General features: G+C 47.7%; 1 protein-coding gene across 8 annotated transcripts in view; it reads left to right on the top strand.

The window, feature by feature from the left end:
• The window catches only part of LOC121573789 (calcium-binding protein 1), a 45625-nt gene that overhangs the window by 14434 nt on the left and 9055 nt on the right, over nt 1–22136 (top strand). For 2 of the 8 annotated variants that reach the window (XM_041886081.2, XM_041886078.2), the window contains exon 1: nt 19195–19642. The exons of 4 other annotated variants lie outside the window; for them this stretch is intronic. In XM_041886081.2, coding sequence (XP_041742015.1) covers nt 19541–19642 — 102 coding nt within the window. In that variant the 5' untranslated portion in view covers nt 19195–19540. Of the gene's footprint in view, nt 1–19003; nt 19051–19194; nt 19643–22136 lie in introns of those variants that run through there. 2 more of the 8 variants (XM_041886080.2, XM_041886079.2) reach the window with 2 other exon arrangements.

Below are 22136 nucleotides of genomic sequence, written 5' to 3'. Positions count from 1 at the left end.
CGGGTAACGGTGCTTCGAGGGTGACTGTTGTCGATGTGTGCAGAGGGTCCCTGGTTCAAGCCCAGGTAGGGGCGAGGAGAGGGATGGAAGCAACACTGTTACATCCGCACTGAGCTAAAGGGTAGAGCTTTTTCAACATGTCCCTGACTGAGTCTGTAATACCAACATGTTTCAAGCAGACCACCATAGTCCCTGTGCCTAAGAACACTAAGATAACCTGCCTAAATGACTACCGACCCGTAGCACTGACGTCTGTAGCCATGAAGTGCTTTGAAAGGCTGGTCATGGCTCACATCAACACCATTATCCCAGAAACCCTAGACCCACTCCAATTTGCATACCGCCCCAACAGATCCACAGATGATGCAATCTCTATTGCACTCCACACTGCCCTTTCCCACCTGGACAAGAGGAACACCTACGTGAGAATGCTATTCATTGACTACAGCTCAGCATTCAACACCATAGTGCCCTCAAAGCTCATCACTAAGCTAAGGATCCTGGGACTAAACACCTCCCTCTGCAACTGGATCCTGGACTTCCTGACGGGCTGCCCCCAGGTGGTAAGGGTAGGTAACAACACATCTGCCACACTGATCCTCAACACAGGGGCCCCTCAGAGGTGCGTGCTCAGTCCCCTCCTGTACTCACTGTTCACCCATGACTGCATGGCCAGGCACGACTCCAACACCATCGTTAAGTTTGCTGACGACACAACAGTGGTAGGCCTGATCACCGACAACGATGAGACAGCCTATAGGGAGGAGGTCAGAGACCTGGCCGTGTGTTGCCAGGATAACAACCTCTCCCTTAACGTGACCAAGACAAAGAAGATGATTGTGGACTACAGGAAAAAAAGAGGACTGAGCACGCCCCTATTCTCATCGACAGGGCTGTAGTGGAACAGGTTGAGAGCTTCAAGTTCCTTGGTGTCCACATCACCAATGAACTATCATGGTCCAAACACACCAAGACAGTTGTGAAGAGGGCACGACAAAGCCTATTCCCCCTCAGGAGACTGAAAAGATTTGGCATGGGTCCTCAGATCCTCAAAAAATTATACAGCTGCACCATCGAGAGCATCCTGACTGGTTGCATCACCGCCTGGTATGGCAACTGCTCGGCCTCCGACCGCAAGGCACTACAGAGGGTAGTGCGTACGGCCCAGTACATCACTGGGGCCAAGCTTCCTGCCATCCAGGACCTCTATACCAGGCGGTGTCAGAGGAAGGCCCTCAAAATTGTCAAAGACTCCAGCCACCCTAGTCATAGACTGTTCTCTCTGCTACCGCACGGCAAGCGGTACCGGAGTGCCAAGTCTAGGTCCAAAAGAATTCTCAACAGCTTCTACCCCCAAGCCATAAGACTCCTGAACAGCTAATCATGGCTACCCGGACTATTTGCACTGCCCCGCCACCCCCACCCCCACCCCATCTTTTTACGCTGCTGCTACTCTGTTAATCATTTATGCATAGTCACTTTAACTCCTACCCACATGTACATATTACCTCAACTGCTCTTTTTTCTCAACACTTTTTTGTTGTTGTTTTATTTTACTTTTTTATTAAAAAATAAATGCATTGTTGGTTAAGGGCTGTAAGTAAGCATTTCACTGTAATGTCTACACCTGTTGTATTCGGCGCATGTGGCCAATAAAATTTGATTTGATTTGATTTGATTTGAATGCTGCACAGTGTCAGGTTGATATGGTTGGGTCAAATGTGAGGGACAGGTAGAGCAGGAACCCAAGCCAAATGTGACCTGACACCCATTCATCCCAGCTGACCATATAAAAAATGTATATGCGTTTTGAGTCCAAATTTCACTTATCTGTGTATCTGCTAATTAGTTTGATGGAGGGGGTGGCGATATGAATAAGGATACTCTCATCATGTCTGACACCTGAGCAATGGCAGGTGGATCAACTTTCCAATCCTGTGGAAATTGTAGCTGTGCTGAACACACACACATACGCACACAGGCACGCACACACAGCTACAGTGCCTTGCAAAAGTATTCATCCCCCTTGGCATTTTTCCTATTTTGTTACATTACAACCTGTAATTTAAATGGATTTTATTTGGATTTCATGTAATGGACATACACAAAATAGTCCAAATTGGTGAAGTGGAATGGTGAAGTGGACCAGGCAAGGAGGGCATTCATCAGAGAGGCAACAAAGACACCAAAGTTAACTCTGAAGGAGCTGCAAAGCTCCACAGTGGAGATTGGAGTATCTGTCCATAGGACCACTTTAAGCCGTACACTCCACAGAGCTGGGCTTTACTCTGGTCAGATGAGACTAAAATTGAGCTTTTTGGCCATCAAAGAAAACGCTATGTCTGGCGCAAACCCAACACCTCTCATCACCCCGAGAACACCATCCCCACAGTGAAACATGGTGGTGGCAGCATCATGCTGTGGGGATGTTTTTCATCGGCAGGGACTGGGAAACTGGTCAGAATTGAAGGAATGATGGATGGCGCTAAATACAGGGAAATTCTTGAGGGAAACCTGTTTCAGTCTTCCAGAGATTTGAGACTGGGACGGAGGTTCACCTTCCAGCAGGACAATGACCCTAAGCATACTACTAAAGCAACACTCTAGTGGTTTAAGGGGAAACATTTAAATGTCTTGGAATGGCCTAGTCAAAGCCCAGACCTCAATCCAATTGAGAATCTGTGGTATGACTTAAAGATTGCTGTACACCAGCGGAACCCATCCAACTTGAAAGAGCTGGAGCAGGTTTGCCTTGAAGAATGGGCAAAAATCCCAGTGGCTAGATGTGCCAAGCTAATAGAGACATACCCCAAGAGACTTGCATCTTCAAAGTGGTAGGCATGTTGTGTAAATCAAATGATACAACCCCCCAAAAAATCAATTTTCATTCCAGGTTGTAAGGCAACAAAATAGGAAAAATGCCAAGGGGGGTGAATCTTTTCACAAGCCACTGTATTTGTGGTAAGTCACACTCACATCAAGTTTTGTTTTTTATATGTGAGATTGAATAGCTATCACACTGTAATAATTTGCTTAAGTAAAATGTATAATGTATGCTAGACCAGCAGATGGATAGGTGAGGGTGGATGGTAAAAGAAGGGTGCTTCTCCATCTTTTCATTCCTGCATCCCATCTCCTCTACCCTCTACTAATACAAAGGTCCTCCTCAAAGTCCTCATCAAATAACCCCATTCCTATTGTGCCTCTGTTGCTCTCAATTAGCAGGCTTTCTGTTATTTTCTTCCTGTGGCGCTGATATATTTGTTTCAGTGCTAAGGGAGATAGAAAGCTCAGAAGGAGACAACATGTTCCCCATGTATTAATGTGTGCCAGAAATAACTTCACTCAAAGCAGGCCAGAGCTTCAATCAGTCACAGGAGTTCCAGGCAGCAAACCCCAATCTATGCAGCACTGCTGTGTTCTATAGTGCCTATCTCAATCTGCTCCACAGTGACACACCATGCAGTAGCCCACTATCACTCTATCCAGTCATTGTGCTTTGAAATTGGAATATTGAAGGACCTTTAATGACAATATCTGTCTAATTATCGCTCACTTGGCTGTGAAATTGCTCAGCTGGAGGAGTTTTCGAGCAGAAAAAGTATGCAAGGTGACTGTCACTTGATGCTAGTTACTGTAAGTCAGAGACTTGTTAGAAAGCTCTCAGACTTTTTCAGTAGTATTAGATCTATAACGGGATATGCAGTATGTTTGTGTCCAATTAAGTAATAGCAAAGTTTCAATGCAACTGAGAGTTGTGTGGTGGTGCCTAGATAATAATAATATGCCATTTAGCAGACGCTTTTATCCAAAGCGACTTACAGTCATGCGTGCATAATTTTTTTTGTGTATGGGTGGTCCCGGGGATCGAACCCACTACCTTAGCGTTACAAGCGCCGTGCTCTACCAGCTGAGCTACAGAGGACCGTAGATATTGCAAGATGTTCTGTTTGTCTGATACAAAGGTGTGTGTGTATGTGTGTGTGTGTGTGTGTGTGTGTGTGTGTGTGTGTGTGTGTGTGTGTGTGTGTGTGTGTGTGTGTGTGTGTGTGCACAAAGGTGCATGTGCGTGTTTGGATCTTTGGTTGTGATAATCTATTAGGTGACATTGCCTTTCACATTTACATGTCATATCATATCTATCTTATCATATATTTTTATTGGCACTGGCACAAGTATACTTCAAATAAATATTTTGATATGGCAAGGTCTGCATATAATCCCTACAGAACTTATTATCTGCCAGTGGAAGCTAAATATAACACTCCCAAGACCTGATTATGAGAGAGTGGAGGAGAACAGCCTTTTGTGTGGTGGTAAAAATATTCAAATCCTTTGGCTAACCTGACAAAGCCAGTTTACAAATTGGTGACTAAAGCAGGGATTCCTGCATAAGCAAACATATTTTCTCAAGCATCCATATAATACCATGCTTTTGTAGTGGGGTAATATTTGATATGTGTACATTATATGTACCTCACATGCGACCTGTAATAAGACTATGCAATTACTGGACAAAGTCTATTAAAAGTATATCTGACTCCATAAAGATAATTAAAATATGCAAGCAAGCATTAGGCGTTTAGCTGACTAAGATCAAGGAATGGTCATGAGAAGCGAACGCAAAATTCAAGTATTATTTAATAACTTTGTACATTGAATGGATTCACATACAAGGCATAAAGCTTAAGTTACAATGTATTACTGACATTATTAACAAAACATAATTCTAGGCATATAGATTCTAAGGTTAACATACAAGACAAAGCATGAACAAAGAGATGCCTACGAGGCCAGAGGCATAGAAGCCTAGGAAATGAGAAAATATAAAGATAAGAGAGAGAACAACAGACATTCATTTCATTTATACCAGATATGACTTGTTTGTATTCAAAATCAATTGTTGACCAATCCACAGACCAAACGAAAGGTAGTAAAACAAAGATATCCAATCAGATCAAACCAGCCAACATCCTCTAGGAAGGGGGTCACATCTATGTGTGATGACCTGAGGGGGTGGGCTGAGTAGGTCAATTGCATACAGTGTCTTCAGAGTTTACTCTGAACAACCTAAAGGAACCACAGAGATCATACATCCATATACTGTAGCTAGCTTTAGAGTTCTATTGATAGATACCAAACATGGATACTATAGTATTATTGTATCACACATTCAATAGTCCGTCCTCTGGATACTGTAGAGAAAGATTTTGGCCCCTTGACGGGGGAAGGGCTGACTGGTCCTTGGGCATTGTCTTGGGCCATTTGCCATGCGGACCCAGAGATGATAGAGCACATAAATTAGGGCAGAGCCTACACTTTCACTTTCATTTTCATCAGAAGGAACTGCTGAGGAAAGGGATGAGGAGGGGGGCGTTATGAGGAAAGGGATGAGGAGGGGGCGTTATGAGGAAAGGGATGAGGAGGGGGAGTTGTGAGGAAAGGGATGAGGAGGGGGGCGTAATGAGGAAAGGGATGAGGAGGGGGAAATTATGAGGAAAGGGATGAGGAGGGGGGCATTATGAGGAAAGGGATGAGGAGGGGGTGTTATGAGGAAAGGGATGAGGAGGGGGACATTATGAGGAAAGAGATGAGGAGGGGGGCATTATGAGGAAAGGGATGAGGAGGGGGCATTATGAGGAAAGGGATGAGGAGGGGGGGTTATGAGGAAAGGGATGAGGAAGGGGGCGTTATGAGGAAAGGGATGAGGAGGGGGCATTATGAGGAAAGGGATGAGGAAGGGGGCATTATGAGGAAAGGGATGAGGAGGGGGCGTTATGAGGAAAGGGATGAGGAGGGGGGCATTATAAGGAAAGGGATGAGGAGGGGGGCATTATAAGGGAAGGGATGAGGAGGGGGGCGTTATGAGGAAAGGGATGAGGAGGGGGTGTTATGAGGAAAGGGATGAGGATGGGGACATTATGAGGAAAGAGATGAGGAGGGGGGCATTATGAGGAAAGGGATGAGGAGGGGGGCATTATGGGGAAAGGGATGAGGAAGGGGCGTTATGAGGAAAGGGATGAGGAGGGGGGCGCTATGAGGAAAGGGATGAGGAGGGGGGCGTTATGAGGAAAGGGATGAGGAGGGGGGCGTTATGAGGAAAGGGATGAGGAGGGGGGCGTTATGAGGAAAGGGATGAGGAGGGGGCATTGTGCGAAGGGGTCATGAGAATAATTAGTGTTTAATGATTAATGATTCCTATCAATAAAGGAAACTCTTGATATAAATACAATATCCCTGTCTAGACGTATGAATTCTGCACAGATATAAATAAAACAACACTAATTTTGGTCAGTTATGAATAATAACAACATCATTACACTATACTCTCCATACTCATCATTACACTCCCCACTGGGCACACACTGGTTGAATCAACGTTGTTTCCACGTCATTTCAATGAAACTACGTTGAACAAACGTGGAATAGACGTTGAATTGATGTCTATGCCCAGTGGGTCGTAGGGAATTCATGGGCAACTTCATATTTTCAATTAACCTGTGTTGTACTTAGCAGTCTGCGCATGTCAATGTAGTCATACCTTAATTATTGCATGTAGGCTACATTTTCCAATCCTGGTTACAGCAGCACCTTGGTCAAGGACAGAACAGCAGTGGGTCTGCGTCCCACCTGGAATTATCACCAGTGACCTTCTGCCTTGTTTCTCAACCACTATTAGATCAAACGTTTTTTTTTCAGCCTATTCACAGCTTTCACCGTTGTATTGAGTACTTTATTTGACCTTAAGCTACCACTTCTGAGGAAAGAAAAATATTATTTGGAAGTCTGGGAAGTGAAGTAAATGGATGATTGTTTTTCACCAATGCTAAATCACCTCTCAGATGACACCACCAGATGGAGGTGGCTGCTCACAGTATGTGCTATAAGTCAGAGAGTGTGTGTCTGTTTGTAAGATTCAGTGTGTGTCAAAGATTTGTATTATTATCAACTATAACTATCAACCCTAAAACACACAGCTTATTCAATGTATTAAAAGTGGTGTATTTAAAGAGTTTCATTCCAAAACGCTATACATCCATTTTCAGAAATGTTGGTACAAAATTTAAAAGGCATTGGATCATCTGCGCTATCTTTGTTGCAGGTGCATGGTAGCAATTGAATCAAATGAAAGAAAAGAGAAATGTTGGTAAAAAAAAACACACACACTATCTAATCATGGCATGGGGTTCTTCAATGACAGACATGTGCACTATATATACAAAAGTATGTGGACACCCCTTCAAATTAGTGGATTCGGCTATTTTAGCCACACCCGTTGGAAGCAACGTCAGCACAAGAACTGTTCGTCGGGAGCTTCATGAAATGGGTTTCCATGGCCGAGCAGCCGCACACAAGCCTAAGATCACCATGCACTATGCCAAGCGTCGGCTGGAGTGGTGTAAAGCTTGCCGCCATTGGACTCTGGAGCAGTGGAAACGCGTTCTCTGGAGTGATGCTTCATGCCTCACCATCTGGCAGTCCGACGGACGAATATGGGTTTGGCGGATGCCAGGAGAACGCTACCTGTCCCAATGCATAGTGCCAACTGTAAAGTTTGGTGGAGGAGGAATAATGGTCTGGGGCTGTTTTTCATGGTTCCAGTGAATCCTAACACTACAGCATACAATACCATTCTAGACAATTCTGTGCTTCCAACTTTGTGGCAACAGTTTGGGGAAGGCCCTTTCCTGTTTCAGCATGACAATGCCCCTGTGCACAAAGCTAGGTCCATACAGAAATGGTTTGTCGAGATCGATGTGGAAGAACTTGACTGGATACGAACATTCCATTCCAGCGAAACAATTTATATACAGTATAGTGTTTTGCAAAAAAATTAACATTTCCATACACATCTAAAATTCTATGAATACAAAATCTGAGAACAGTCATATTTTACACACACATGAAAGTACCCATAAGCAATCATTTCTGATGAAAAAACACAAATGTGAAAAGTTGGTGGCTGTAGCGTTCTGGAAAAAAACTCTTAATTTGATAACAGGCTGTGTCGGTCCTTATCCAGTTTACCCAGCTTGAGATAAATTGCACGCATTAATAAACTGTGTGTGTGTTAATGATGTGTGTGTGTTAGGGTAATAATACTGCCAATCACACATGAACAAATCCACAGTTCGCAAACCCAACCTCCATGTGTCATATGAGCAGCCACAGGGGTGACAGGGATTTAAAGAGTGAAGGAATTTGATAAATAGGAGGAAGAATCTGAGCTAGGTGGGTAGTCAGGCATGCTAACAGACCTAGGTTATGTAAGGAAAACACAGGACTATATTTTTCCTCGTCAGCTCCCTGGCCACACAGCATCTGACAGCTCTGGAGACAATGCAAGGAAACCTGTCTGGTAAAAGCACAGTTGAGGCTTCCTTTTGCTGCTGTTGGTCTCACTCCCTCCTCCCTACCTTCCCTTATCACTCTATCACTCAATAATTTCCTCTTTCACTCTATGGACCCCCCCCTTTCCCTTTTTTATTAGTTCTCTGACCCTCCTCCATCATTCCCTGTCTTCCTCCCCATCCCTCTCTCCCTCCCTCTCTCCTGCCAGGGTCATACTGACCTTGATGAGGTCTAAAAGGGAAAGAGGAAAGAGGGGGCAGAGAAAATTGAGAAAGTGAGAGCATGGATGATGGAAAAGAGAGAGAAAAATGAAAGGACTGGGTGGTAAAGGGAAGAGAAAAGGAGATGTGGATAAACTGCCATGATACATGTATAAGTATTGTCGTATCAACCGTCATTTCTGTCTTCAATATGTTTATAGCCCAAATACTATTTATAGCCACAGATGGGTATTTATACAGACCACTAATGGATGGTTGTGAAGGAGGTAGACCTTTTCACTATTCAGTTAAATCCCCATTGAAATGTGAAGGATTAGACCGTAAAATTCAAGAGACTGTGTGTAATGACGTGTGTGTCTGTGCGCATGTGCGTGCACGTGTGTGTTTATGTGTGTGAGTGATAATGATGAATATTCATGGAATATGTCCATAGCCACTGAAAGAGGAAATCAGTGAGACAGAGAGAAAGGGAGTAAGATAGACAGAGATACAGAGAGACAGAGAGACAGGTAGACAAAGAGACAGAGAGACAGAGAGATAGGGAGAAAGAGAGAAAGAGAGACAGGGAGACAGGGAGACAGAGAGACAGGGAGACAGAGAAACAGGGAGGCAGAGAGACAGAGAGATAGGGAGACAGAGAAATAGGGAGACAGAGAGACAGAGAGAGCAGACTACAGAAAACAGGAGACAGAGAGACAGAGAGATAGGGAGACAGAGAGACAGGGAGACAGAGAGATGGGTAGACAGAGAGACAGGGAGACAGACAAACAGGGAGACAGTGAGACAGAGAGAGAGAGAGACAGAGAGACAGAGAGACAGAGAGACAGGGAGACGGAGAGACAGGGAGACAGAAGGACAGAAAGACAGGGAGACAGAGGACAGGGAGACAGAGAGACAGAGATACAGGGAGACAGGGAGAGAGAGAGACAGGGAGACAGAGAGACAGGGAGACGGAGAGACACGGAGACAGGGAGACTGAGAGACAGGGAGGCAGAGAGACAGGGAGACACGGGGACATGAATAAAGAGAGACAGGGAGACAGAGAGACAGGGAAACAGAGAGACAGGGAGACAGAGAGACAGGGAGACAGGGAGACAGAGAGATAGGAGACAGGGAGACAGGGAGACAGAGAGACACAGAGACAGGGAGCCAAGGGGAGAGAGAGAGACAGAGAGACAGGGAAACAGACAAACAGGGGGAGAGGGAGACAAAGAGACAGGTAGACAGAGAGACAGGGAGTGAGAGAGACAGGGAGACATAGAGACAGGGAGACAGGGAGACAGAGATACAGGGAGACAGGGAGACAGGAAGAGAGAGAGACAGGGAGACGGAGAGACAGGGAGACAGGGAGATAGAGAGACAGGGAGACAGGGAGACAGAGAGACACAGAGACAGGGAGACAAGGGGAAAGAGAGACAGAGAGACAGAGAGACAGGGAGACAGACAAACAGGGAGAGAGGGAGACAAAGAGACAGGTAGACAGAGAGACAGGGAGTGAGAGAGACAGGGAGACATAGAGACAGGGAGATAGAGAGACAGGGAGACAGGTAGACAGAGATACAGGGAGACAGGGAGACAGGAAGAGAGAGAGACAGGGTAACAGAGAGACAGGGAGACAGAGAGACAGGGAGACAGAGAAACAGGGAGATAGGAAGAGAGAGAGACAGGGAGACAGAGAGACAGGGAGACAGAGAGACAGGGAGACAGAGAGACAGTGAGATAGAGAGACAGGGAGACAGAGAGACAGAGAGACAGGGAGACAGGGAGACAGGGAGAGAGAGAGACAAGGAGACAGAGAGACAGGGAGAGAGAGAGAGAGAGAGAGAGAGAGACAGAGAGACAGGGAGATAGAGAGACAGGGAGACAGGGAGACAGAGATACAGGGAGACAGGGAGACAGGAAGAGAGAGAGACAGTGTAACAGAGAGACAGGGAGACAGAGAGACAGGGAGACAGAGAAACAGGGAGATAGGAAGAGAGAGAGACATGGAGACAGAGAGACAGGGAGACAGAGAGACAGGGAGACAGAGTGACAGGGAGACAGGGAGACAGCGAGACAGGGAGAGAGAGAGACAAGGAGACAGAGAGACAGGGAGACAGGGAGATAGAGAGGGAGACAGCGAGACAGGGAGATAGGGAGACGGGTGGACAGGGAGACAGGAAGAGAGAGAGACAGGGAGACAGAGAGACAGGGAGACAGAGAGACAGGGAGACAGAGAGACAAGGAGACGGAGAGACAGAGAGACAGGGAGCCAGAGAGACATGGAGACAGGGAGGCAGAGAGACAGGGAGACACGGAGACATGAATAAAGAGAGACAGGGAGACAGAGAGATAGGGAAACAGAGAGACAGGGAGACAGAGAGACAGGGAGACGGAGAGACAGGGAGACAGGGAGAAAGAGAGACAGGGAGACAGGGGGACAGAGAGACAGAGAGACAGGGAGACAGGGAGACAAGGGGAGAGAGAGACAGGGAGACAGAGAGACAGGGAGACAGACAAACAGGGAGAGAGAGAGAGGGAGACAGGGAGACAGGGAGACAGGAAGAGAGAGAGAGAGGGTAACAGAGAGACAGGGAGACAGAGAGACAGGGAGACAGAGAAACAGGGAGACAGGAAGAGAAAGAGACAGGGAGACAGAGAGACAGGGAGACAGAGAGACAGAGAGACAGGGAGACAGGGAGACAGGGAGAGAGAGAGACAGGGAGACAGAGAGACAGGGAGACAGGGAGATAGAGAGGGAGACAGAGACACAGGGAGACAGGGAGACGGGTGGACAGGGAGACAGGAAGAGAGAGAGACAGGGAGATAGAGAGAAAGGGAGACAGAGAGACAGGGAGACAGAGAAACAGGGAGACAGAGTGACAGAGAGACAGGGAGACAGGGAGAGAGAGAGACAAGGAGACAGAGAGAGAGAGAGAGAGAGAGAGAGAGAGAGAGAGAGAGAGAGAGAGAGAGAGAGAGAGAGAGAGAGAGAGAGGGAGACAGGGAGATAGAGAGACAGGGAGGCAGGGAGACAGAGATACAGGGAGACAGGGAGACAGGAAGAGAGAGAGACAGGGTAACAGAGAGACAGGGAGACAGAGAGACAGGGAGACAGAGAAACAGGGAGATAGGAAGAGAGAGAGACATGGAGACAGAGAGACAGGGAGTCAGAGAGACAGGGAGAAAGAGTGACAGGGTAGACAGGGAGACAGCGAGACAGGGAGAGAGAGAGACAGAGAGACAGAGAGATAGGGAGAAAGAGAGAAAGAGAGACAGGGAGATAGAGAAACAGGGAGGCAGAGAGACAGAGAGATAGGGAGACAGAGAGATAGGGAGACAGAGAGACAGAGAGATGGGGAGACAGAGAGACTGAGAGACAGGGAGACAGAGAAACAGGGAGATAGAGAGACAGAGAGATAGGGAGAAAGAGAGACAGGGAGCCAGAGAGATGGGTAGACAGAGAGACAGGGAGACAGACAAACAGGGAGACAGAGAGACAGAGAGAGAGAGACAGAGAGACAGAGAGACAGAGAGACAGGGAGACGGAGAGACAGGGAGACAGAAGGACAGAAAGACAGGGAGACAGAGGACAGGGAGACAGAGAGACAGAGATACAGGGAGACAGGGAAAGAGAGAGACAGGGAGACAGAGAGACAGGGAGACGGAGAGACACGGAAACAGGGAGACTGAGAGACAGGGAGGCAGAGAGACAGGGAGACACGGGGACATGAATAAAGAGAGACATGGAGACAGAGAGACAGGGAGACAGGGAGACAGGGAGACAGAGAGACAGGGAGACGGAGAACCAGGGAGACAGGGAGACAGAGAGACAGGGAGACAGGGAGACAGGGAGACAGAGAGACACAGAGACAGGGAGCCAAGGGGAGAGAGAGACAGAGAGACATGGAGACAGACAAACAGGGGGAGAGGGAGACAAAGAGACAGGTAGACAGAGAGACAGGGAGTGAGAGAGACAGGGAGACATAGAGACAGGGAGATAGAGAGACAGGGAGACAGGGAGACAGAGATACAGGGAGACAGGGAGACAGGGAGACAGGAAGAGAGAGAGACAGGGAGACGGAGAGACAGGGAGACAGGGAGACAGAGAGACAGGGAGACAGGGAGACAGAGAGACACAGAGACAGGGAGACAAGGGGGGAGAGAGACAGAGAGACAGAGAGACAGGGAGACAGACAAACAGGGAGAGAGGGAGACAAAGAGACAGGTAGACAGAGAGACAGGGAGTGAGAGAGACAGGGAGACATAGAGACAGGGAGATAGAGAGTCAGTGAGACAGGGAGACAGAGATACAGGGAGACAGGGAGACAGGGAGACAGGAAGAGAGAGAGACAGGGTAACAGAGAGACAGGGAGACAGAGAGACAGGGAGACAGAGAAACAGGGAGATAGGAAGAGAGAGAGACAGGGAGACAGAGAGACAGGGAGACAGAGAGACAGGGAGATAGAGACAGGGAGACAGAGTGACAGGGAGACAGGGAGACAGGGAGAGAGAGAGACAAGGAGGCAGAGAGACAGGGAGAGAGAGAGAGAGAGAGAGAGAGAGAGAGAGAGAGAGAGAGAGACAGGGAGACAGGGAGATAGAGAGACAGGGAGACAGGGAGACAGAGATACAGGGAGACAGGGAGACAGGAAGAGAGAGAGACAGGGTAACAGAGAGACAGGGAGCCAGAGAGACAGGGAGACAGAGAAACAGGGAGATAGGAAGAGAGAGAGACATGGAGACAGAGAGACAGGGAGACAGAGAGACAGGGAGACAGAGTGACAGGGAGACAGGGAGACAGCGAGACAGGGAGAGAGAGAGACAAGGAGAAGGAGAGACAGGGAGACAAAGAGATAGAGAGGGAGACAGTGAGACAGGGAGATAGGGAGACGGGTGGACAGGGAGACAGGAAGAGAGAGAGACAGGGAGACAGATAGACAGGGAGACAGAGAGACAGGGAGACAGAGAGACAAGGAGACGGAGAGACAGAGAGACAGGGAGCCAGAGAGACATGGAGACAGGGAGGCAGAGAGACACGGAGACATGAATAAAGAGAGACAGGGAGACAGAAAGATAGGGAAACAGAGAGACAGGGAGACAGAGAGACAGGGAGACGGAGAGACAGGGAGACAGGGAGACAGAGAGACAGGGAGACAGGGGGACAGAAAGACAGGGAGACAGGGAGACAAGGGGAGAGAGAGACAGGGAGACAGAGAGACAGGGAGACAGGGGGACAGAGAGACAGGGAGACAGGGAGACAAGGGGAGAGAGAGAAAGAGAGACAGAGAGACAGGGAGAGAGAGAGGGAGACAGGGAGACACAGAGACAGGGAGACAGGGAGACAGGGAGACAGGGAGACAGGGAGACAGGAAGAGAGAGAGACAGGGTAACAGAGAGACAGGGAGACAGAGAGACAGGGAGACAGAGAAACAGGGAGACAGAGAGACATGGAGACAGAGAGACAGGGAGACAGAGTGACAGAGAGACAGGGAGACAGGGAGACAGGGAGAGAGAGAGACATGGAGACAGAGAGACAGGGAGACAGGGAGATAGAGAGGGAGACAGAGACACAGGGAGACAGGGAGATGGGTGGACAGGGAGATTGGAAGAGAGAGAGACAGGGAGATAGAGAGAAAGGGAGACATAGAGACAGGGAGACAGAGAGACAGGGAGACAGAGTAACAGAGAGACAGGGAGAAAGGGAGACAGAGAGACAAGGAGACAGAGAGACAGGGAGAGAGAGAGAGAGAGAGAGAGAGAGAGAGAGAGAGAGAGAGAGAGAGAGAGAGAGAGAGAGAGAGAGAGAGAGAGAGAGAGAGAGAGAGAGAGAGACAGGGAGATAGAGAGACAGGGAGGCAGGGAGACAGAGATACAGGGAGACAGGAAGAGAGAGAGACAGGGTAACAGAGAGACAGGGAGACAGAGAGACAGGGAGACAGAGAAACAGGGAGAAAGAGTGACAGGGAGACAGGGAGACAGCAAGACAGGGAGAGAGAGAGACAAGGAAACAGAGAGACAGGGAGACAGGGAGATAGAGTGGGAGACAGCGAGACAGGGAGACAGGGAGACGGGTGGACAGGGAGACAGGAAGAGAGAGAGACAGGGAGACAGAGAGAAAGGGAGACAGAGAGACAGGGAGTCAGAGAGACAAGGAGACGGAGAGACAGAGAGACAGGGAGCCAGAGAGACATGGAGACAGGGAGGCAGAGAGACAGGGAGACACGGAGACATGAATAAAGAGAGACAGGGAGACAGAGAGACAGGGAAACTGAGAGACAGGGAGACAGAGAGACAGGGAGACAGAGAGACAGGGAGACAGTGAGACAGAGAGACAGGGAGACAGGGAGACAGAGAGACAGAGAGACAGAGAGACAGGGAGACAGGGAGACAGGGAGACAAGGGGAGAGAGAGACAGGGAGACAGAGAGACAGGGAGACAGACAAACAGGGAGAGAGGGAGACAAAGAGACAGGGAGACAGAGAAACAGGGAGTGAGAGAGACAGGGAGAAAGAGAGACTGAGAGACAGGGAGAGAGAGAGACTGGTGGACAGGGAGACAGGAAGAGAGATAGACAGGGAGATAGAGAGAAAGGGAGACAGAGAGACAGGGAGACAGAGAGACAGGGAGACAGAGTGACAGAGAGACAGGGAGACAGAGTGACAGAGAGACAGGGAGACAGGGAGAGAGAGAGACAAGGAGACAGAGAGACAGGGAGAGAGAGAGAGAGAGAGAGAGAGAGAGAGAGAGAGAGAGAGAGAGAGAGAGAGAGAGAGAGAGAGAGAGACAGGGAGACAGGGAGATAGAGAGACAGGGAGACAGGGAGACAGAGATACAGGGAGAAAGGGAGACAGGAAGAGAGAGAGACAGGGTAACAGAGAGACAGGGAGACAGAGAGACAGGGAGACAGAGAAACAGGGAGATAGGAAGAGAGATAGACAGGGAGACAGGGAGACAGGGAGACAGAGAGACAGGGAGACAGCGAGACAGGGAGAGAGAGAGACAAGGAGACAGAGAGACAGGGAGACAGGGAGATAGAGAGGGAGACAGCGAGACAGGGAGACAGGGAGACGGGTGGACAGGGAGACAGGAAGAGAGAGAGACAGGGAGACAGAGAGAAAGGGAGACAGAGAGACAGGGAGACAGAGAGACAGGGAGACAGAGAGACAGGGAGACGGAGAGACAGAGAGACAGGGAGCCAGAGAGACATGGAGACAGGGAGGCAGAGAGACAGGGAGACACGGAGACATGAATAAAGAGAGACAGGGAGACAGAGAGACAGGGAAACAGAGAGACAGGGAGACAGAGAGACAGGGAGACGGAGAGACAGGGAGACAGGGAGACAGAGAGTCAGGGAGACAGGGGGACAGAGAGACAGAGAGACAGAGAGACAGGGAGACAGGGAGACAGGGAGACAAGGGGAGAGAGAGACAGGGAGACAGAGAGACAGGGAGACAGACAAACAGGGAGAGAGGGAGACAAAGAGACAGGGAGACAGAGAAACAGGGAGTGAGAGAGACTGGGAGAAAGAGAGACAGAGAGACAGGGAGAGAGAGAGGGAGACAGGGAGACAGAGAGACAGGGAGACAGGGAGACAGGGAGACAGAGAGACAGGGAGACAGGATGAGAGAGAGACAGGGTAACAGAGAGACAGGGAGACAGAGAGACATGGAGACAGAGAGACAGGGAGACAGGGAGACAGAGTGACAGAGAGACAGGGAGACAGGGAGACAGGGAGAGAGAGAGACAGGGAGACAGAGAGACAGGGAGACAGGGAGATAGAGAGGGAGACAGAGAGACAGGGAGACAGATAGACAGGGAGACAGAGAGACAGGGAGACAGAGAGACAGGGAGACAGAGAGACAGGGAGACAAAGAGACAGGGAGACAGGGACAGAGAGAGAGACAGTGAGACAGAGAGACACGGAGACAGGGAGACAGAGAGGGAGACAGAGAGACAGGGAGACAGGGAGACAGGGGGAGAGAGAGACAGGGAGACAGAGAGACAGGGAGACAGGGAGACAGGGAGACAAAGAGACAGGGAGAGAGAGAGACATGGAGACAGAGAGACAGGGAGACAGAGAGACAGGGAGACAGAGAGACAGGGAGACAGAGAGACAGGGAGACAAAGAGACAGGGAGACAGGGACAGAGAGAGAGACAGCGAGACAGAGAGACAGGGAGACAGGGAGATAGAGAGGGAGACAGAGAGACAGGGAGACAGGGAGTCAGGAAGAGAGAGAGATAGGGAGACAGATAGAAAGGGAGACAGAGAGACAGGGAGACAGAGAGACAGGGAGACAGAGAGACAGAGAGACAGGGAGACAGAGAGACAGAGAGACACGAAGACAGGGAGAGAGAGAGACAGGGAGACAGAGAGACAGGGAGACAGGGAGAGAGAGAGACAGAGAGACAGAGAGACAGTGAGACAGGAAGAAAGGGAGACGGAAAGAGAGACAGGGAGGCAGAGAGACAGGGAGACAGAGAGACAGGGAGACAGAGAGACAGGGAGACGGAGAGACAGGGAGAGAGGGAGACATGGAGACAGAGAGACAGGGAGAGAGGGAGACACTGAGACAGAGAGACAGGGAGACGGAGAGACAGGGAGACAGGGAAAGGAGAGAGAGTGAAAGGGGACACAGAGGTTAGAGCAGGTGAGAGGCAGAACAAGAGAAGTGTAATATTGGCCAAGGTTGTATAAAATACTATGTGCTATGCTATTTGAAATCTTGACAGCAAACTACTCCCCCTCCATTCACCTTTAAAAAAGGGAGAAATCTTTTCATGAGCTTCTCACTTAACTATTCCTATCATGGAATAAATTAGTTTCAATGAAAGATTACACTTTCATTGCCATAAAAATAACAACCTATTCAACCTAATCAATTTTTCAGACTTTAATCAAAAAGGCTGTTATTTCAACTCAGGGGTTAACCTGTTGTGTCGTCACCATGAAGGTTACCATTGTCTCTCTCTACCTGAGGTGTTTACAGGTCACATACTGAATCCTCCTCGGGTGATTTTCACATACAGATGCTACAAGGTCATCATCCCAAATCAACTTGTTTCTCAGGCTCTGCTCTACTCTATAAGGATACAGACATAAGGGTTATCCATTCTTCAATATCTACCCCAGAGGAAACTAAAATACAAGGTATAAAGTACATTATTCATGTAATTTCTCAGAAGAACGTCTGTATCTCAAATGTGAATATTGATGTAAGGCAAGGTAGCATTATAATACGGTAATAATTATAGGCACTAAAAATGGACTGTAACACAGCTATCTTCATCATCATATGGAGGATACAGAATGAGCCCACACTCACATAGTACAGTACATACATGGAATGAGAAAAAAGACATGCCATGGCAGAATCACGAGAGATGATGCTACCAGCCTTCCCAGTCCAGTCTCCTCTCCCTCCTCTCCCAGCTCATTTAGCTCACTAGATGGCACTGGATCAAATGGGATTATTTTTGACCTCAAATCTTAATTAAACTGCAAAAGCAATTATTAACATAACATTTCCTCATGGAATTAGCGGCATGTCTCTCCCGTGGCAAACTATGCGTGTCTGCATGTGTGTGAATGTGTGTATGGAAATACTAATGCATGCTTTACTTTATGTGCTGACTGTGACTTGTTATGAAAGGAACATATAGAGGGATGTTTGTATGGATGAGTGTATATCAGGAGGTGTGTGAACACAGTGAGCATTATTGTGAATTGGCACATAAACAGGTGTGTGTGTGTGTGTGTTGTGCTGTGCACACACTGGGCTGACATTATGAGAGCCAACGGCTCCTGTGTCTGATTTCTGATGTGTTCTGATGTTCACAATGAGCCTCCGGTGAGAGGATGGATGAATCATCAGGAGTAGAACAGAGAGGCAGACAGGGAATACATGAATAAAAGAGGTAGAGGACAGATGAGAGAAAGGACCTTGGTGTGTGTAACTACCGGAAATGATTGACCAGTGGCAGCCACTGCAGGTGATTGCAGGGATCGCTATCAGGATACATGTGGTGCTTACTGCCTAAATGCTCAGACCCCTGTAAATATATAGCAAGTATGCAGTGATTTGTGGTGTGTGTTGTACATGTATGCATGTATGTGTAAGTGTGTGTGTGTATTTGTGGTCCATTATCCACATACCTTTTATGTTCAATTCTTGTATATTTTTTAGAGCTTTGGCTTTGATCTCAATACTGTCCCTTCTAGCTTAAAATTACTTTGTGATGAATGTACTCTTCTGTGTGTGTGTGCATGTGTGTGTAAGAGAGAGGGGGAGAGAAAGAGGAGGGGAGAGAGAGGGGGGAGAGAGAGGGGGGAGAGAGATGGGAAATAGGGGAAAGAGGGAGGGAAAAAGAGAGGGGGAAGAGAGAGTTTGTGTTATATTTTTAGCTCCACAGCCCCACATCCGTGTGTGTGTTTAATCGAGTGTATGCGCACGTGTGTGTTTGGATTAGTGTCTCCAGTGTCTTGCTCGGGGGAAGGTAATATGCTTGTCCGAACAAGCTTCTTTGTCACTCTCTCTCTTTGCAGAGATGGTTTGAAACTGTGCAACAGAGTGAGGGAGAGAGACGAGAGAGGGAGGGAGAAAAAGAGAGAGAGGTTGAGGGAGAGAGAGGATGGTGCGCTAATGAATAAGCAATCTTGCATTTTCTGCTTTGAGCGCTTGCATCTCACTAAGACACGCATGCCTGCCTCCTCTCCCTCTCATGCATTTGTCTCTCTGATCTTTCATTCTTTGTTGTATTTCTTTCAGTTTACCTCCCCTCTTCCCGCTCTACCTCTCTCACCGTGACTCCCAGTGTCTTTCCATCCAGGTCTTCTGTGGATCTTGTGCAACCTCACTCTCCCGCTTTTTCTCTCTCTGTGTGTGTCTCTCTCTCTCCCTAAATTCCCTCTTGTCTTAGTTTGTGACCCACTCAACCCCCTTTCCTTTAACCCCTTTCTCTTTATCCCATGCATGCATAGAAACACATGCACATGCACACACACCACACAGACACGGTTAGAGACACAACACACACCGAGAGGGACTTAACCATGGGGAACTCAGTCAAATCTCACTTCTCCAAGAAGGTAAGGTTTTGTGTACTGTGTTCTGGCTGTGGACCACCTGAACCCCTGCCTGTCTGTAGTGCACGTCTGTCTCACTATCTGTCCTTAACTTGACTGGAGGCTATTGGACCACACTGGACATGGACCTTTTTTTTATTGACTGTGGGGCATCTCTGTCAGTCTTCTGGTCTAGTTGTGAATATTAGAGGAGACAGGACAACCTAGTGTCTCATGCTATTGTCTCATCCACCCCACTGAACCTCAGGGACTAAAATAGTCCGCTGACCAGTGTAGAATACTGACTGTGAAGCTTGAAATATTTTGTGGACTGGACGACAACAGTATAGTTTTACATGGACTATATGCACTTTACCACACATTAGGACTATATTGTGATTGTTTATACATATTTATTTGTCATAGATGTAAATATAACAGTGTAGTAGACAGTGTCAAGTGTTGTTCTTGAACCCACTAGCTGGGATGAGTGGTGTCAATGAGCAGGCTCATGTCACGATCAACCACACAAGTCAAAGCATCACCACTTCACCTCTTCAGAGGGGATTCAGTGGCGCAGACAAACCAACAGGTGGCGCTATAGTCTTGAACCCTGCCTGCAGGAGCATGATGGCTCTTTACCTGATCTTAACAGACGCCTTGTGTTCGCACTACGCAGGTTGTGTTTCCAACCAGTTGATGTTCATTGTTCTATAAATGGACTACAGAATGGATATATTGGACTTATCTTGAAATGATTTTTACAGTATCTGCCCGTAGTATATGTCTCCACATTAGTAGTGATTTTGGTGACACACTGGACCTTCAGATAATCAGCACCGCTTCGTGCATCACTTGCTGAGATTACCAAGTGGGCAATGTGGTGTGGTGCACTGTAGCAGGGCAGGGGCTGGCACTGGAAATGCCACTGTAACAGATGGAGTGTGAAGGTCATGCACATTGGAGGTCAAATGCAGTGTGTGTGTGTGTGTGTGTGTGTGTGTGGGGGGGTTATGCTATCTCTCAGTCGCCCCTGTCCTTTCTCTTAACAGTGGGACTCTGTATGCTAATTAAAATCCCACCAAGGGAGGGAGGGAAGGAAGGAAGGAAAGTGTGCAGGGATAGAGGGGGAGAATCTCAATTGCATACTCCTCGTGTCCTCACTCCTCTCTCCTTGCCTCCTCGCCTCCTCGCCTCATTCTCAAAACCCGTTGGATGAGAAAGCCAGAGGTTCCTCCTCTCTGACCTTCCCTTCCAATGGTTTTTGAGAAGGAGGTCGAGGAGAGAGGACGTGAGGAGAATGCAATTGAGATTCTCCCATAGAGAGCTCTCTAGCTGAAGAGAAAGGCTATTTTGGGGGAAAACAAACAATGTAGGGAAACAGAGGCATGCCATATAGATATATCTCTTTTCACATTTGTCCTTAGTGGAACTGACAGCATTTTAGCGACATGAAAACATTACAATCTGTTCATATACACCCCAGGAAGAATATTACACTTTTATTTTTTTACATTTTCTGACAAGCGACCCCTTAGATATGGTCATTTTCACATTTTCATACATTCTTAGGATGTTTGGGAATTACGTACACCGCTTTCCCACTCTATATTGCCATAAAATTTTCACAAATGAGTGGGAAAGCGGCCGTGTATTTGGACAATTAATAGACACTGCAGGAAATAAAACCTAATAAAAACATCTGTCTTGTCCAGGACCAGAGTCTACGTAGACCAGTGCGCCATAGCCAATCAGAGCTACAGTAGACCTTTATTTAAAAAATGTCATTTACATTATTATTATTATTATTATTATTCATACTGCAAGCAAGCCATTTGCCACACAGGCCTGCCATCATTCACTTTGAACTGGAGTGTGTGTTTACAGGCAGTAAAAACATCACAACTTTAGATCATTAGAACGCATTCACCAAATGTCACAAAATACACCTGAATGGATTTCTGCAAATATCTAAATACCACGGGAGTCCTCTTACATTTGGGAACTTTACAGTCCTATTGATCAAACAACATGAAAAGGTAGGCTCGCTCTCCCTCAGTTACGCACAACAACAACAACAACAACCACAACTAATGCTAGCCAGAGCAAGATCAGCTAAAATCTAATGAAGGAACATTAGATAAACCCTCTCAAACCTTTTCAGCTAGATGGCTGTCAAAATTGCACTGATAAACGATGGGGAATTGTAGCCTACTCGTCCTTCTGCAGCATGTCTGCCAATGCATGCTTGTCACAACCAAGTACCCAAGCTAACTGGCTGAAGTTGGCTAGCTTGCTAGCTAGCTACTTACAGACACAAATGAGAGAACACCTCACTCTGACCATTTTACTCGCCCTAGCAGAGTTGGTTAGGCTGTTTACATGTTATCTAGAGTGTTCGTGACTAACTATTACTTTTTTTGCCTATGTTTACTGATACCGATCATATTCAGCTGGTGTTGCGCGTTCGTAAATTCATCAGTTATTCTGGGCTCTGGCACTCAGACGAGAGGGCTAT

The sequence above is a fragment of the Coregonus clupeaformis genome, chromosome 9 (genome assembly GCF_020615455.1).
Source record: "Coregonus clupeaformis isolate EN_2021a chromosome 9, ASM2061545v1, whole genome shotgun sequence".
Classification (NCBI taxonomy): Eukaryota; Metazoa; Chordata; class Actinopteri; order Salmoniformes; family Salmonidae; genus Coregonus; species Coregonus clupeaformis.
The sequence above is the reverse complement of the archived record's forward strand: the minus strand, read 5'-3'. Positions and strand labels throughout refer to the sequence as shown.